This window comes from Saccostrea echinata, unplaced genomic scaffold (genome assembly GCF_033153115.1).
Source record: "Saccostrea echinata isolate AGI-Se365-2 ecotype Australia unplaced genomic scaffold, CSIRO_AGI_Sech_v1 ptg000012l, whole genome shotgun sequence".
Classification (NCBI taxonomy): domain Eukaryota; kingdom Metazoa; phylum Mollusca; class Bivalvia; order Ostreida; family Ostreidae; genus Saccostrea; species Saccostrea echinata.
The window spans coordinates 21,826,756-21,845,954 of record NW_026889761.1 but is presented as its reverse complement, the minus strand read 5'-3'; the positions used below and the strand labels follow the sequence as shown (position 1 = coordinate 21,845,954).

The window sequence follows — 19,199 nt, the reverse complement described above, 5'->3', positions numbered from 1 at the left end:
TTTGTAAAATTTCTTAATTTTATTTAACGTATATGATTAGTTTTAGTACACAGCTAGTATTTGACTTGACTGGAAGAGTAAACTACTGTTGTAATTACGATAGCAATAGCAGAACTATACTTTAACCTAGAACTTCGCAGATGTTGCAAAAAATGATTAGCCACATTCTAGCCCAAAGGATGCCTCTCAACAATTTTGCTAACTATAGTACATACTAATACAATAGAAAACATAGCTATTCTACAAGTTTTTTTCTTGCCAAGATTTCTTGTTACAGGCTGTGCCTTCCCAAACTGAAATTGCTTCCCGAGATCGCCCCCTTCCCACATGTTCACAGTTTTTGATTCTCGAATGATTATCCTAGCGCTGATAGTTAAGGGCACATTATTTAATTAAGGGTACATTTCGTCTTATCGTCATCAATGTTGTGTGTTATTTAAGACATTTTTTTTATTTTCACAAAACATTGCCATTTTGTATTTTAAGTATAATTTTTTTCAACTGTGCTCTTTTTGTTCAGACAGTCCTTAATTTGTTTAATTGTTCCATGCTTCCACATCAATAGGACAGACAAGATGTACGTTGGCTGGAATGACGGACTGCCTCCAAGAGGGTTCCCTGGAAACGGTATATATTCTTATTGCAAAAAAATCTATGTTGGTTCCTCAGATTTGACTTCTGTGTTATCCACATCCAAACGTATGTGACGACAAAGGTTTGGGTTCTTTGGTACGAATACTGTTTCACGAGGGGTTACTAATGAGTCAATGTCGTTCTTATGGACAAACTGTCGTTGTTCTTTAACAAAGTCAGTTATATCGTAAATATTACAGATCCATTGCTCGTTGAACTTTTCCAGAATTTCCCCTTTAAGCCCGAGTTGTATCGCCCGTCTGGTGCATTTATTGCCGTTTGGTTTGTGGTCTGGATCCCATTGCAATCGAACACCCCCATCTCCAAAACCTGTCATGTATACAAAAGGCAGTCTGTTAATTTAAAACATTATCAAAACAAACTTCATACCTAAACCTAAAACACACTGCCTGTTTTAAAAGACTTCTCTGATCTGAGTAATAATACATGTAGTACATACCATCTTGTGGACCTTTAGGGCCGTACGCATCCTTACTGGTATCTTGCGAGACGCGTAAAATTTCCAAGAAACCATCAATAGTCAATCGAATAGCAAGGATTCGCTCCTGATTATATTTCTCGGCCCATCCAGACCTATACATCATCCACAGAAAGTTTGTTTTAATCCAACTCATTCTGTTAAAGTTGTATAGAGGTCCACCGAATTTTCCGTTTTTATCCGCATATTCTGCAATTTCTTTCCGGAATGCCTGGTAAACTAAGATCGTTTTGTCGTTGTTTTGAGCGAGAATGTGTCTTCCTTCACTGGGCCATCGCTTTAATTGTTCCACATATTTTTCTGTTTCTAGCCCAGACGTACTTTTGGAATAGCTTGATGCCATTTTGAACCATAGATCACTATGAATATGATAGTTAATAACAGGACCCTTTCCTACACTTGCGATCTGCCATATTTCTCGAAGTTGTGAAATAACCATGTATCCGATTATTATGAAATATTTTATTGAAAACTAAGAGAGGGTGAAATTTAAAGAGATAAAAAGCAAGCAAACATATACACACCGCCTTAGAATACGCAATTTAACTTCTTGATCTGTATACGTTCTTACGTACGGTTTACTGTAACAGTCATAAATTTAGAATATTGGACCAACTTTAAAATGATGTTTGTTTGCCCTCTCCCGACTTTGGGTCGGTAGATAGGTGGGGGAAAAGGTCATGGAAAAATTTCAAATTATTGCTGAATTTTCAAAATCTTTTTTTCCAGAATGCATAATTAAAAAAGATAATTGTTTTCTTGACTGAGGTTAAAAAAAAGATTTGAGCAGGGCCATTTTGATTTCAAAATAGTTTTAGTATGTAGGCCCCTATAGTGCGTTTCAAAATGATTTATTTATGTATGTTAAAGACAGTACGTTTTCAAATTGTGACGTCAGATTTAACGTCACTTGAGAATTCTGCACTTTGATCCGAAGAGTAAGGTAAGAAGAAATCTAATGCCCAAGTAAAGTGTTATTTTCCTTATGTTTATCTATATTTCGTGCAGTGAATTATTGGCAAAAGTAATATAGAAGATTGCAAAACTTAAAACATCTTGTCAGAAATAAGTAAGTTAAGCCAAATAAATATAGATGAGTGATCATGAAGCTGAACTCTTTACAAAAAGATGAAGCACGTTAGTGTTTCATAAAAAAAAAAATATGCAGGCGTGAAGCGTTGTAGCTCATGTACATGTACCTCATAAATTATAAAAAAAAAATTCAATTCATTTCTTATATTATATTTATTTGATGATTTTACACAATATATATGTCATTCAACTGTCATTTCTGAAAAGAAACAAATTGCACTAGGCCTATATGATGAAGCATTTCATGTTCACCCCTTTTTCAGTGTTTGTTCATGAGAAAATGAACTGTGTTCCTATTTGTAAAGAATCTTAAGGATGACATTTACACACAAGGCGAAAAGAATTCCAATGATGGTAATGAAAAACAATATATTGACAAGTACATTGTACATAGACCTATGATTAATTGATTATGGTGTTATTTTCAACTTTCAGATATGTAGGTCAATGACCACTTTTCAAGCTAAAATAAAGGCTTTTGAGTAGTTCGCGAAAAAAAAACATAAGCATGCTTAAAATTTTGCACTACCATAAAGACTTTCATTCTCAGAAAAAAAAGCGAGCAATGGAGTTTTGGCAAAAAACTCACTACTCCATGATGGCACCTGATCCCACCTCTGAGATCCGTGTTTGCTCTGCTCCAAATTTGTATTTTTTTTCTTGTTGTAATGGTTTGGGCCGAAGAAATCGGTCAGGGTAGCTCAGTCGGTAGAGCACCTGACTAGTGATGCAGGGGTCCCAAGTTCGATTTCCAGCCCAGCAATATATTTTCTAGATGTCCTTTCCTGTTCCATTTTCAATGGCCTTTTGAGCTTGATTGTTCTTCATTTTCTTCCTATTTCACCTAGGAAAGGAAAGAAAATCTCGTATTTCTTTTAAAATCGATGAAGTAACAAACGTACATTACATGTAACTATACGTTTTTTTGTTAACCACGGGCATGCAGTTCTGTCAGGTAGCATTCTTTTCAAAGACCAAATTCACAGTTTTCATAGAAACTCTGTAATGAAATTAAGGTCTTAAGTTTACTATGTACATGTATACCTACATCCCCAACCCTTAATACTGGTGGAGTAAATTGAGTTGTCCATACTCCAAATATCTGAATGAGATATATCGCTTTTTAAAATCTGTTACATGCCAGTGATTTGAATTTTAAAATTTAAAGTCCCATAGTTTGGGCGTTTATTAAAAACTTTAAAAGTAAAGGTTTGTTTGTTGTTGTCATTTGATAGACAAAAGAGAATGTCAACGACAATGATTCTTAGCTCATTCTACATAAAAAACAGAAAGACATTCGTATTGATGATAAATACCAGAAAGTAAGATGATGTTTAGTAAGAAAAGAAATCTGATTTTTTATGTCCAAGGATATTCTAACACGGGATGGGGAACACAAATAAAAAGGAATCTGAAGACAGCTATGGTGGGATGGAAGATCTGTCATATAGCCGTAGTAACAGCTTAATCAGCACGCGCTCCCAAAACCCGGAAGTCAACAGTCACGTGCTTCCACCACTGGCATTTCAGGTATACTATAATTTTATTGCCTTGTGAAACATTGCTTTGTTTATAAAAACATTGCATAAATACAGAACTTTTAAGCTGATGCAACCTTGAAAAGATCATTCCTATATTGCCACCTAAAAAATTGTCCTGATAAACTCTGTTGTAACAATCTATAAATGGCATCACAAAACAAAACGGAGCAGATTTTGATTCAGAGAAGACAACTTTTCATACAATGAATTGATACTGTGTACACAAGGTAATAAATACAAAATTACTGTCGATCAGTATCACAATTACTCTTTGACCTTGCCTTTTGAGCTTCTGACTCTCCACTAGAGCTCAATAAGTCCCCTGTAGTACATGTCACAGGCACCTGACGTTACTTATATTTTTCTTTTAATAAAAAAAAAATAAGCAACGTGAGGTGCCTGTAATGTATATACATAATTAATTGCAAATTTCAGACTTTCAGGCATAAGGCACTTAATTACATTAAAAAAAAACCTCTGATAAATCGGTGCTTAGGACACACATGAACTAATTTTACGTTCAAATGCATATGCTCACCACTTCTATACCGACAGATTGAATTAAAAATTGCACTTTAAAGATATTCATTATTGTCCACTTCACTGCTAGGGATAATACCTTTGACCTCGACCTTGGACTTGAACTCACCTCTATAGCAAGCATGAAACTTAAAGGTCAAATGGTGCTCCAGATATTGTGTCTGGAACGTTGTTAGAAACTAAAGAACGCAAGCACATTCCCATACTTTGTTGCAAGTAGAAAACTTGATACGTCAAGTAATTTTTTTTAATTGGAAGGAATCAGTCCACTCAAAGCAGTTCAGGCTAAAAAAAAAAATGCTGGATAATTTAAAAAAAAGAATTATTTCCATTTTCCTGAATTCGTGCAGAGAGTCCGGCGATGTTTACTACGTATTCCATTAGAGGAGGGACAGGAAATAAAGGAAGAGGCGATAGAGAGACTCACCAAACATGTTGTCATGGAAACTTACGATCCGGGCAAAGACGTTATTCTAAAAGGTCAGCTACTTGTGTGAGTGCTTTTCAGTGACACGTGATCATCATCGACTTGCTTTGAATAGCTCCTTTCGTCTTTTTGCTTGTAGGAGATTCCACGAAGGGGATCTTTGTTATAATAGAAGGAAGTTTGAGCGTTCGGTCTGAGGATGGGGGCGAAGTTTTCTCCAACCTCAGTGAAGGCGACTTTTTTGGAGAAATCTCGTTGATATTTGACATCCCGTGTACAGCGAGAGTTCAAACAGATACAAGGTCAGATTTCACTAAGATGCACAGATTTGAAAGAGGTCAGTACGTGATATCATTTGGTTTAACAAAATAAGCATACTTCACCAATTTAATATATATGGGGTACGTGTTCCGTTATTATGAACATAGTGTATTAAATCAGTGTATTTTCAATTTGGTCATGTGTATTGTCCAGAAAGAACAATATTCACCTCGACCTTAGGCTTGGTGAAAATTATCATCCTCGTGTATTAACCTCTTTAACAGCTGTTTAAACCAAAAAAACCCACCTCGATCATGTATGTTAGGTACTAAGTAATTGATATATTGTTGGCTTTTGATAATTCTCTTTTGATCATTATCCAATATATTGAAGTCTCACTTAATTTCCTCCGATACAGCTGTATTTTAGCTCACCTGGAACCACATTCCGCCAGGAGATTGTTCCACAAAGTTAGTGTCGATATCATCGATTGGTTTGTTACACGTAGATATTTACCAACAAGCAGTGATATCGACGTCGATCGCTGTTTTCGACGTATGTCGTATACATACCTCAAAGCAGTAAGTACATATATATAAACTATAAAAATACATTAATCGGTAATATTTTTGAAATTTTCTGGTGCAAATGGTCTTCAAGTATTAACGATGTTTCTACTGGTTTAGTGTCCTGTATTTAAAAAATGGGGAGAGGATTCGTTAAAAACCCTCATCTTGGATCTGGACCCGGCCATGGTGGTATTGTATCAACCACACACAAGTGTCATCTGTATCAATGACCCTCCCATAGCCCTCGACATCATTATCCGTGGAAGGTATTTTTTTCTCAAAATCAAAACTTCTATGTACCGTCTTGATTGTAATTGAAATTTCGATCTGTCAAGAACCTGGCGTACATGTAATATACCCCTATCAATAAAACAGGGCTGTCGTCCAAGACGATCAATCAAAAACGTTGGTAACCATTGATGTTGGTAACCAAGGGGATGACCCTGTTGTCATTGGAGAGGAAGGTTGGTATAATAAGCCATTTGAAGCGATAAAAAGAATGTTGGTCAATCAATATTTGATAGAAATAAACCTTTGTAGTTTGATTATTAAATGTATCTACTAAGTAAAGTTTGTAACGCGTGTTTTTCATATAAAGTGTCGGGCTATTATTCTGATACACTTGTTAAATCTACTTCTCTTAATTATACATCATACTCAGTTTGACTGCAGGTTGCTTGTAGCTATTAATTTTTCCTTTGTTTGTATACATTTGAGAAGTGTTGGTGGAATGGCCATTTTTAGACTAATTAAACCTTCTGGAAAAGGAGAGCTCTGTATGAAAATATGGGAAGTTGCAGTAAATATTATCATGGACGTCCCTGATATTATAAATATAGCTGTAACATTTTTTTTTTTTTTACTTACCGGTAATAAAAGTTTATGGGTAGAAAAACCCTATTTTACATTTTTAGGTGGATCTGTTGGGTAATTATTTGACCCCCAGCCTCCTGTGATTTTTATACTATGTCTGTGCTCCGTTTGTGTGCAGAATGTATAAAGATTGTATACATTTATTTAGCTTTATAAGTTTATATATTCATTTCCTCGTAAGGAATGTATCTAGAACACCACAACAGGATCTCTATAACGACCACCACATGTTGTGAAATCATACATATCAAAGAGGAATGGATACAGAACACGCTGGATAAGGTACAATTATCGTCTGTCTCCTTATGATATCTGCTTCTGGAAATATTGATGTTTACATTCACAACATGTCTTTTTTCATGTTAAGAAATCATAAATATATACAGATATACAAGTGAACATACTTGAAGAGTTTAATATTGTATGAAAGATTTTGCATATTGTGAAACTTCCTGCAGAGATATTCTCTGTATAAATCGATCCTTAATTCTTGATCGAGCATACCCCTCCCCCCCCCCCCCCAAAAAAAAAAAAAATTATACTATTAATTGATCATTATTTTTTAAAGAATAATGGGCTTTATTTGAATCTTATTTACACACTAAGTTATTCAAGCAACATGCTATAAACTATAACCAGCTACTTACAGTCTATCAAAATTATGGTACCGTTAAAAGCATGTATATCTAAACTAAATTTTCAGTTTTACAAGAGCACGCAAACACATTACAGTCGTAGATGTGTTTAATTGCAGTGTTTAGAACTAGATGCTTATGGGCGGCGGAAAGGGTAAAAAAGACGTTAATGCAAAACTAACAACTAATTTTAAAAACATAGATGCTGTCATAAAACAGTAAATAAATACTAGTACCCGCACGTAAATGTTTGCCAGTTCCTTTGTACATGGGAAACGAAGAGACCACAGAAGTTATTCAATATAAGTTACATAAAATATATGCATGTTTCAAAATTGAGCATCAAACACGTGAGTTATGATCATTGGCCTCTCATATTTGTATTTCACATGATAGATTTATTACCGGTCTGAAATTAAAAATTGCAATGAATGAAACGTCGATTTTCGACCCGCATATGGCCTCCTAGCTGAAAAGAAAACTTCCGACACGTTATTGCATATCTACAGGACACCACCAATTATCTGACTTTCTTTAGATTGACTGATTGATTGATTGTATGTTGTTTTACGTCCCGTTCGAGAATTTTTCACTCATATAGAGACGTCACCGTTGAGGGGCTTCAAATTTAGACCTAAATACTCGGCACTCAGAGCCATTGAGCAACGAATGGGTTCTTTATCGTGCCAACACCGACCATGACACGGGGCCTTGGTTTTCAAGGTTTCATCCAAAGGACAACTCTCACTTCAGGGTGCAGAGCATTTGGCGAAGGAACAGTTGCTACCTATTTTTTACCGACTCAGGTCAGTCGCGGCCGTGATTCGAACACACGACCATCGACCTTCCGATCAGGGAGACTTTCTTTAGAAAGTTTGGATATAAAAAATCATCGATACCTTTTTAAATTATCTGCACTAAAATATAAGATGCGTTATATTGTTTGAAACTTTCAAAAAAGGGACCCCCCTCCTGGCAGTCCGTAATCAGATTTGATTCACCAATCACTAATTTGCTTACCTAAAACAGTATCCACAGGATGCAGGGAGTTTCTGGAAACAAAGAAAAACAAAATGGAGGGCACTATTAAACAAGAAGGAAGAAATTTATCAACAATATCCATCTCTTCTTCAATTTGAGGTAATTTTACCTTAATTATTCACAGGGCATCCTTATTTCGAACTCTCTTTTTCTACCTTTAAAGTATAATATGGTTTTATACTTATACAGGTAATCTACCAACTGCTGAAAAACAGCAGTGTTCTCTCCAAGTGTTCAACAGACTGTGTTCAAAACCTAGCCCTGTATGGAATCCCTGAACAGTACGAGGTGAATGACTACGTATGTATTCAGGAGGAGATAGGTGAGATTTTGAGGCAGAAAGGTAACTCTTCTTATAGCACTGTTAACATATTTTAGTATATTATACTTTCATGTAAATTAGTTGAATCTGATTCGTCGAGAAACATTTGTTAAAAAACACTATTGCCCGCTGAATGATGAAGCCATGCCCTCCAGCATAGCAACAGTCAACATTGATTGACGACGGGTGATATTCCAAAAAAATAGCGACTGCGCAGAATTTATGCCCGCAAGGTTCACTGTTATATATATATATATATATATATATATATATATATATATATATATATATATATATATATATATATATATATATATATATATATATATATATATATTTGTATAAAACATTCAGTATGATATAATGATATAATACATATATTGCATGTAGTTGAATGTAACATTGAAAATTTTCACCCCTCGGTTGACAATGGTTTTATTGGGGTGAAAATTTTCAATGTTACATTCAACTACATGCAATATTTATATAATATATGAGTCTACCTTTACTAGGCTATGTTTAATATACATATAGAAGATGGTAGTCTAGTCTTAGTGTTGGTTGGGGAGTTAGAACTGGTCACTGATCCTGATACCAGATATGCTTACACCGTCAACGAGGGGGAAATTTTCTGTAAGTTTCATTTTATTACTGCTCATAAAATTAAAAATATTATTTTTCATTGATTCAGTAAATGTTATTCTTTCATGTTACAGGTCCAAATGAGTGGATGAAGCCCCGTGTAAAGCTGGTGGCCAAATCTGAGAGTCTGGCCTTTAAAATTGACAGTAGTGTAGTGAAAGAGGCGTTAAAGAAGAATCCAAGTTGTGAATTAGTATACCCTGTTCAACCATTATAAACACAGCCACTTCTTCATTTATTGTTTCGTTTCTTATGTGATCAGTTAAGCTTACTTGTGATTTAAAAAGCAATCCATGGGATGACGTACTAAAAGCATGTTTTATTAACAGCGATTCCATGAATCAAATTAAGTCAACAAATAAAAAGACAAATAACAAAATTATCAAATGCACACATGTAGCACCACGTGACTAGTTTTCAAAAGATCACGGTGTGTCGTCTGTTGTTCATAGACATTGATGTATGAACGAAGCGCCTCTTCTTGAGTGTTACATTTTCCATGATTTCTGGGAGCTCTTTGATATCGGGTATGGCAGTCAGGCAGGCATCACGGCCTCGGAAGCCTCGAAATCGCCGGGGTTTGGCGGTTTCTTGTTTGATATCAGGAAGACTGAGATACAGATGTTTGGACTTGTTCGTGTCTCTCTGTATAATACCATACTCCGTTCCTTTGTTTAGACTTGTATCGGACGTACTCTTGGCTTTGATTAGACCCTCTACAACAGAATTAGAACGTGCAAGTCTTGGTTTTTCCGGAATTGGTGGAAATGATTGCGAGAGTCCAATTTCTCTCAATATTTCCATCGGTTTCTCAATTTCTCCCAATTTAACACGTTTCTTTTCAAAGTTGGTGACATCAAAATCGAATTTAGTCAAATTCTTGTGTTCTGTCTTTCCCTTGCTCTTCTCAGACCGAGTAAATTCAGCATATTCCTTGAGCCGCTCTATCCGTTTTTTATCGTCTGTTTCATGTGGAAGAATCTGGTCTTTGAGGTATTCCACAGTCTTCTTATCTTCCTGAAGCTGAGTATACTCACGAGTTATCTCTAACCTCTGCTTTGTCAGTACACGAAGTTCATGATGCCAAAGGGAATCAATATGGCGAAGCTCGCGGTCCAAGAGTCGTTGCTCGCGCACATTCTTTAGGGATGCGTTCATTTTTTGAAGTTCCTTGTTTAATCAAAGCAGATTTTATTTTCTTTCTCATCTGTTCAGTCTTGTACAAGATTCTGGAAAAGTATTACGTTCATGTATCAATTACTTAAAAATACCTTATATAAAGTTGTTGCATGGTCGATAGAATTTCACGACATTCTGCCAAAATTATAAATACAGTATACCGGTACATTGTATATGTAGGATACGATAATGTCTTTAACGACTCGGATTTACAACAATACCCAAAAGTTTAAATACTTACACCCTACTTACAAGTAAACGTCTATCAATTAAACACTTCTCGCTATAAAAGTACAAGGATATTCCTGACATCATGATCATTTTAATTAATAAAAATGATGCCTTCGAACAAAGAAAAAGCATTTCGCTATTAGACTGGATGGAATAAGAAATAAATAAACCTTTTTAAAGACAATAGCCTCATCAAATCATCAATACCCAAAGAATTAGACTTCAACATTCATAAAGTATAATCTTTGATTTTTTTTCTGTGTAAAACTTAAAAGAAAAGATTTTTTTTTTGAAGAGAACTGGACGAACAGTGTTTCTCGTTTAAACATCTTCATTAGTCGAAAGAGGAAACCATTGACTTTAGAAGACACGATAAGCAACATATAAATATTAGTGATATGGTCTGTAATTCTGCGTACTCTTATTTTTAAAGGTGTGATTTAATGAAAAATACGTAGTTCGGGAGTGTTAAAATATTAGTTTCTCAAAGAAAATTACCCCAAATTTCGACGTGTATATCGATAAAAAGTGCATTGAACGAGCAAATTTCACAAATATGTATTATTCAAAGATCTCGAATGCCCGTTTTGGGGGGAAAAAACTTGGTGGGCGACTGAGTCTTTGTATTGCGTGAAACATGTTTTTATTCCTATTCATCCCTGAGTAAAGATATTAGAAAGATGTTTTCCTCATTTTATGCATATATTGTGCTCAAGTTCAGTGTAATTAGGCTAAAGTTGTTTGTGTTGCCACACTGTATTATAAATAACTGCATGAGGTCGTATTTCTTCAAATTTATTTAAGGATTGTAACAGCCTTGACTATCATGCAAAAAATACATTTGAATAGAAAGTATTCTTTCTTTATCGAATTATATACAAAGTTCAATATCAGTTAATGTTTTTTCCTAGAAATTGCAAAACGCCACGTAATCACGAAAATATCGAAACAAAAATATGCAAGATACTAGTAGCAAACAGTTCGCACTTGAAAACCTTTCCATTTCAAGGATCCACCCTACTAAGATCCACCATGTGAACTATAGAATCACATTAGGGGTGTATGATTTTCTCTTCAAAAATATTATTCATCAAGCAACACCTGAAATAACTTATTCAACCATCCACTACTGTTAAGTCCATTACACATTGTCACATAAAACGTTAAATCCCCCCAATTTTTACGAAGTGTTGGTTACTTCGAAGAAACCATGAAAGTCGGCAGACGGTTGGATTATAAACTGAGGTTAGAAAGATGAACAAATCATTTAACGAACAGGAGGGCATAAAACCGATATAAAACATACCTTACTGATGCATCGTACGCAATCTTTGAAAAAATTACTTCCAAAATGCAATGCTTTGATGTGCAATGCAGCACATATGTTAAACAATTTTAAGGGGTTGATCTCCAACAATCGGATTTAACAGTAGAGCAGTGATCGATTGAAAAAAAAAATTTTAATTCTTAGAGCTGATCATAAGAAAAATCACTGGCAAGTAGAAAAATTCTGGCAGCTTTCCTCCATTTATTTAACCGTTTTTTATTTTGCTTTGTTCGAGGTGACGTCTTTAGCACACGTGGGTAGAGAGAAGTTTTTGGGATAGGTCACTTGTTAATCCAAATGACCCGATTTAAGTTAGGAATATAAACATTGCCTGTAGTGTATTTGACACAGATTAAGAAAAAACGTCGGTTTTATAATATATATTAAAATTGTTTGGGTTGTTGTATTAGCTGTGTTGGAAACGAAGTCAGTCGGTTCGTTCTGCCTTAGGAAAATATTTTTTAAAAATTTAAAAGTTATGTACATTGTTTAGATAGACTTAATTTTTAAAAATCAGACTTTGGATATATTATTTTTATTAGTTAATGAGATTTCCATTTGAACTTATAAAATGAATTCGAAAATGGATCAAATTTTTTTAATGCCTTATACTTTTCATGAGCGCTTCCTATATATCTAAAATTAGATTTTGCATACTAAATCAGACCATCTCGATCGTTGAATAATTAAATATTGTTTTAAACAAACAACACACACTAAATGATGAAGCCAGAGAAATGGAAACGGAGCTTTCTGATGGCAATGAAAATGACGACCGAGTGACACATATACATGAATGCTTCAGTATATATTTTTTTCATTAAAAAAAACCCCGAAGTCTTATATTGGGCCAACTTCGGAGAAATAAAGCTAAATTTGGTTTCTACTGAACAGATATATTCTTTAATGATGATTTCAAACTTCTCTCCTCAACAAAAACATAAGCAAACATTCAAAAAAAAAAAAAAAAAAAAAAATCCAATCAGATGAAAAAAAAGGTGAACGAATCTCATGAATCCTTTAAACAATACAAACTAGGAACAGAAAAAAAGACTTTTGGAACCACCAGAGTTTGGATCGGGTACCTAGGAGGAGTAAGTTTTCCCTTTCGACCGGTCACACCCGCCATAAACCCTCCATATTGGTCAGGTAAATGGAGTAATCTTTTGAAAACTTAGTATAAAATCAATAGCTAAACAATTGGTATAAAGCATATGTCAGTCAAAATACGACCCAACAATAGGTCTTACTTGCAAATGAGGTCATTAAAACGACCATAGACCATAAATGAAATTGCTGAACTGCTAATATCAACTTATTTGTATGTACCCTGCTGTCGCACTCGGAGCATGCTTTTGCTTACAGAATCATCTGGGAGACATGAACACCATATACGGGTAATAATGGAATGTCACTGCGTACATAACAGGAATTGCAATTGATGATGGAGAAACTGATATCGTTCCATTTGTCATATATGTAGAAAATTTTAAATAAATTCTGCTGCATATGAATATAAATACAGGCCGGCTTATAAAGTGGCACAATTAGTGCCTATTGAAATTTCAACAGATTTTTGGAAAACCTGGCCTCCAAAGACTATAAATAGATATTGTCATTGAGGAATTCCAGCATCCTCTTGATATCAACGTCAGAGAAATTGCATGTAGAATCAGAATACTTTTTTTTTAATCAAAGTAATTTTATAGGTGACCAACCACAACATATGAACATTTTCGATTGCCATCATTATTGATGAATCTGTTGTCTGTTGTCTATGATTTAAAAAAAGCCTGGTCTTTACTTACCGTGAGGAATGGTTGTATAAAGTGTAGAAAAGTCTTTTTGAGGTTGCTTTTGAAAAAATCTTTTAATCTTTAAATTTTCTTTAAGTTCTTTGAGTTTTGAGATTTCACATTTGATTAAAAACTACTTTTTAAATACTAGTAAGTCGTAACACAGTACGTATAAGGTTTCTTCTTCAAAGCAGTTATTAGCCCCTCGCCCCCCCCCCCCCCCCCCCAAAAAAAAAGGAGTAAACGCAGAAGCTTGGTAGAATATTTACTGGACCCGGCAATGTATCTATGAAGTTTTGGAATTCATTATAGGCACCGTAAAGCCGATGATATTTACTTTATTATTTGACTGGAAAGTTGACTGAGAGGTGTTTTTTAAGAATTCTAGCTCTGTGTTGTCTTATATCATTATATTTCAAAGTTTAGGCAATAATTATATTCGACATTTGAATGAAAAAACTATTGTTGATTGATAAAACACCATCGATATACCGAATTGAAGGCCACAGCAAACTGAACAGTTGCTGCAGAGAAAAAAATAAACGAAGCCACCAATGCTGTTCCATATATTTGTGCGAGTTATCTTTCCACACCAGAACTCTTTAAAAATCAGAAACCAATTTTCGTGTTTATATATGAAGGAAATTCGGAAGGAAAACTGTAAACACGTGTGACAATTTTTTTAAACAGTATGGAAACAGAAAAGAAGGAAATCAATTATAAGCGAAATGAAGAACAGGTAAAATTTTTACTTTTTCATGCTTTCCCATTTAATCCATCTCATTATAATTAGATCTTGTTTAACATCGTATACATCATCGTTGTCAATAATGTTCACTGAAATTCAATTATAGTAATACAAATAATTGAATGAAAAGAAAACTTAAATTGTTACTAGGGATTTCAGCAAAATTACTGGGACCTACGTACTTAGTATTCTGTATGAGTGCGGGACGGTTCGCCCCAAAAGACCATTCGCGCTGAGACGTTTCGCGCCAAAGATCTAATTAGTTTTGAGGTAATTATCACTTGTTAATGGCAATTATTAACTTCTTAATAACTTTTATACTGTGTTATATTAATTCAATCCATTGTTTCAATCAATATACTAAAGACGTGACACTCTGAAGACCTGATTGAGATAATTTTGTCTGTATGGGGGAAATATTAATAGATGATGCATACCAAAATACACTTGTAGAGAATAAAAACTGAGAATCTAACTCTATATCAAGCTATATACCCCCCCCCCCCCCGCCCCCCGCCCATAACCACACTAAAATAAAAAAAAAAGAAAATGTCAGACCTGATTTTTTAAAATGAATTCCTGTTACTTAAAAAAAAAAAAGATATTTCTAAATGACCTGATATTTTTATATGATGTGAGAAAACAGCAACTCGTGATTATTTTAATGACATGCTGATTTAAAAAACTGATCTATTTTGATATAACAGACATAGAAATAAATTAAGGCATGTCACTTGTGAAATAAGTTATATCGAAAGATTTTTTTGAGAAGTATAGTTTTGATAAGTAATTATATAGCATTACTCAAAATCACAAAGAAAATTGGAGTCAGTGTGCATCCTATTGAGCAACGGTAAAATAAACTTGATAATTAACACCCGTCTCATAATTTAATTCTCCTCTTTATCTTGACATGGAGAGTCTCCAAGTTAAAGTTATTACACCTTAATTACAAAACTGAATCAGAGAACTATGATTGCTGAATAAACATAATTATATCTGCACATGGATAATTATTATATATTCAATTATGGTATAAGCCTATTTTCAACAATTTAAACATGAAAGTTTATTTTAGTAACTTTAGAACATTTTTTTTAATAAAGTCAATATTAACCTTATATATAAATATTTATCTTAATATATCGTTATAGAAATTGTAGATTAAATATGGCGCGAAACATGGTTTTTGGGGGCGAATGGTCTCGGCGCGAACAATCAATAGGGGCGAAACGTCCCGTTACCTTCTGTATGTACACTTAGTATATCACAGGTAAAAGTGGCTTACATAAAATTTATATGAAATTCACATGAATCACGACATTACCCCAGAAGGTGGCTTGTGATTTAAAGGAAGAAGAATTTCATGTAAATTCTTTGCATGAGAAAGAGACGAAAAACAAGACATGTGAAATTTATGTGAAAACTTTCAGCCATTTTGACCTAACTTTCATATGAATTTTACATGAAGAGCATATCACATAAAAAATCGTGCAGAGAAAACTTCACATGAAAGTTCTAAAAAATGTATATGTGAATATCATACAAACTTATTTACATGATATTCACATGAAAAAAAATATTTATATAATTTTTACATGATTTTCACATAATTTTCAAATAAAAAGATAATCACATGAATACCATGTAAGCCACTTTTCCCTGTGATATATTACGTTACATGTAGTCTATACACTGATGTAGGTCCTTGAAGTATTAAAATGGCAAAGCTTTCATCACAACCTTACGTTTTTGATTATATATTCTTGCTTGTCAGTTGTATTTTAAATCAAAGTAACTGGTTGTGAATCCTGTCAAACTATTTTTATCACACAGCGGAAAGACTGGAAGAAAATACGTGAGGAAAGAAGGACACTGAAAAGAAAATGGAAGGAAGAAAAGTTACTGAAGAAGATGGAAAAAGAAGCTAAGAAACAAAAAGAACTGGAGCAGATAAGTAAAGACAACTCTACAGAGAAGAAACGGGGACGAGTCTACACTGTCTCCATAGCTCTACCAGGATCTATACTGGATAATGCACAGTCACCAGAACTTAGGACCTACTTAGCAGGACAGGTAGGTGATGGAAACCCTTGCTTGCCCAGGATGTACTATATCTGTGCATAGCCAAATGTGTCTCATATGAATCTCAAATGACAAATAGTGGTGACTTTATCTAAAGAAGGGAAATATTTTGTGTCTTTCTTGGAATGTACAGTGTCTTCTGTGCCTATTATGAATCTCTCGTGAGAAGAATTTCACATGAATTTCATATGAAAAATTTCATATGAATTACACTTACATTAAAGTGTCAATCATCAATCATGTTAATGAATTTTAAAGGCTTTCATTGTTTAAATGTGTTTTCCCTGAAATTTCATGTAAAATCCATAAGAGGCACATTTGCTCTAATGGATATTCATACTTCTAGATATCAATATTTCTAGAGATCATGCAGTACTACATGGACTAGATAACCAAAAGTTTAATTATAAAAAAAAAAACTTACTACCTCAATCATGTTGAACTTGATGAGTTTCACTCATTTTGTATTGATTAATGGACTTTTGAGCTTGAATACTGTTCGTTATCTCCATATATTTCATTTCACTTAAATTTCAAGATAACAATGCTAAAAAAGTCACTGGGAAATGAACTTACTGGTATTATTAACATTGTTATTTATTACTTATATTTACATTTGAGGCAAACATTCAAATAGAATCATTACACTAACAACCTGTTGAGCTGTAGTCTGCATGTTGCATCAAGCTGTGACCTACGTCACATGCGTCTTTGATCCCTCATCCTTGGGCAAATTCATACAGAGATGAATTTTTTCTCTTGAAGTAGCTCTTCTGTAAATTGACGTAAGAAAAAAATATTCACAAATGTAATATTATTGCTTACTTACAGATTGCCAGGGCAGCTGTGATCTTCAACATTGATGAAATCATCATCTTTGATGAGATATTCTCTAAAGACTCCTCCATTGAGGGAGAATTCCAGGGAGTGGGCAAGAAAGGTCATGCTAATGTACAGATGGCCCGCATCCTTCAGTATCTGGAGTGTCCGCAGTACCTCCGAAAATCATTCTTTCCACACCATAAAGACCTCCAGTATGCAGGGATACTTAACCCCCTGGACAGTCCCCACCACATGAGAGCAGAGGATGAAGTGTTATATAGAGAGGGAGTAGTGCAGAATAAACCGGTCAAAGCTGGGAGAGGGTCACTGGTCAACTGTGGGTTAAATAAGGTAAGAGGAGAGGCCATTGTAATACTGCAATCATTGGAATGTTTGCGTGGGGAAAATTTCTGCAAATTCTGCAATTAGTAAAGTTTCTCAAAATTTATCACCATGTAAACATTTTCATGTAAGGAACCATACTTAACAACACAATTTGTATATACTTTAACCTCTGCAAAAATAACCTCCATGCAAATGCTTTGTTCCTTGGAAATTGCAAAATACTGCCCCCTAAAAATATCCCCTTTTTCAGTAGTTCATGAATTTAAGTACTGTAAATCACTTTTTATTTGCGCAAGCTTTATTTTAGTGTATTTTTGTGAGACGGTCTGCTCGCAAAAATTTCATTCTCTCGTATATTTCTTGTTAGTATAGATTATATACAACAATGCCCAGAATTTGTGAAAATTTTGTCTCGTTAATAAATACAAAATACCTATCTCGCGAAAATAAGGTGTCATGAAAATTTGGTGGTCTACAGTATTGAAAATACCGGTGGCTAGGTCACTAGTTAACTGTGGTTATATTAGTTAGAATAATCTAACTGTGTCTCGGGACAAGCCCTCACCACAAAACCGGGTTAAACCGGGTCCGTAGGACAATATCATTTTAACAATAGAACGTTCTATCTATGGTTATATAAGGTAACTATTAAAAGAAGATGGGTAAATATTTCAGTAGAGTCACTAGTCAATTGTAAGGTACAGAAGTTAAAAATGCTATGAATACAACTGCAGTGAAAATAAAACTTTTTTTAACACAGTATCATATTTATTTCAGCAAGATGTACAGATAGACAAACTTCTACAACCTGGAATTCAAGTCACAGTGAGGATAAACCAGTATGATTCATCAAGGAGGATATTAAAAGGCCAGGTGGTATCCCCGTCTACCCCAAGGGAAGATTCTGGTCTTTACTGGGGTTACTCTGTCAGACTTGCCAAAAGTATTGGAGCAGTGTTTACTGAGTGTCCATACAAGGATGGCTACGACTTGACGATAGGGACATCAGAGAGAGGGGACTGTGTAGACAATGTTAAGATTGACACAAGTTTTGGTCATGCTTTGATTGTGTTTGGTGGTGTACAAGGACTTGAGGCGAGTCTGGAGTCAGATGAGGCATTAGATATTGATGACCCCAGTTTATTGTTTCAGTATTATATAAACACTTGCCCTAACCAGGGAAGTCGAACCATTCGTACAGAAGAAGCTATACTTATCAGCCTCGCCTCCATCAGACCCAAATTAACAGGTCTGGGAAAAACTTGATGTTTTATTCTATATAAAGGTGTAAAAATGTACAGGTAGTAAATAAATGTAACAACTGCATAGCATTATCTTTGATATTTAATGACATTTGGATCTATCAACAATTAAAACAACTTCAAAAACTACCAAACATGTATACAGTGAAGTATGTAAAACCTTATCAAAATGGGATAATATACATAAATAAGTGATTTCTACTCCCCTATAACTGAACTACAACAATAATGTTATTGATTTAATAATTAGAATAAGGAATAAAATTATTTCAAATTAAAAAATGTCTTTGATGAGTTAAAGAGGTGCTCTAGAGGAGGTGTGGTTTTCT

General features: G+C 34.4%; 3 protein-coding genes across 3 annotated transcripts; 2 read left to right on the top strand and 1 right to left on the bottom strand.

Moving 5' to 3' along the window:
- LOC133186124 (uncharacterized) lies at positions 1-1,627 on the bottom strand. Its single transcript, XM_061321397.1, has 2 exons — positions 1,094-1,627; positions 1-963 (listed from the first exon to the last, which is right to left on the bottom strand). The coding sequence occupies exons 1-2, from the start codon at positions 1,569-1,571 to the stop codon at positions 653-655; spliced, it is 789 nt and encodes a 262-aa protein (XP_061177381.1). The 5' UTR covers positions 1,572-1,627; the 3' UTR covers positions 1-652.
- A 2,000-nt stretch (positions 1,628-3,627) lies between these two features.
- Positions 3,628-9,293, top strand: LOC133186123 (uncharacterized). The gene is made up of 11 exons (XM_061321396.1): positions 3,628-3,754; positions 4,656-4,785; positions 4,872-5,034; positions 5,412-5,574; positions 5,680-5,828; positions 5,938-6,026; positions 6,617-6,717; positions 8,100-8,210; positions 8,301-8,433; positions 8,968-9,066; positions 9,150-9,293. The coding sequence occupies exons 1-11, from the start codon at positions 3,656-3,658 to the stop codon at positions 9,290-9,292; spliced, it is 1,380 nt and encodes a 459-aa protein (XP_061177380.1). The 5' UTR covers positions 3,628-3,655; the 3' UTR covers position 9,293.
- Positions 9,294-14,248: 4,955 nt separating this feature from the next.
- LOC133185536 (putative methyltransferase C9orf114 homolog) lies at positions 14,249-18,932 on the top strand. Its single transcript, XM_061320832.1, has 4 exons — positions 14,249-14,347; positions 16,193-16,432; positions 17,273-17,614; positions 18,386-18,932. Exons 1-4 carry the CDS (start codon positions 14,300-14,302, stop codon positions 18,872-18,874), a joined length of 1,119 nt encoding a protein of 372 aa, XP_061176816.1. The 5' UTR covers positions 14,249-14,299; the 3' UTR covers positions 18,875-18,932.
- Positions 18,933-19,199: the final 267 nt, after the last annotated feature.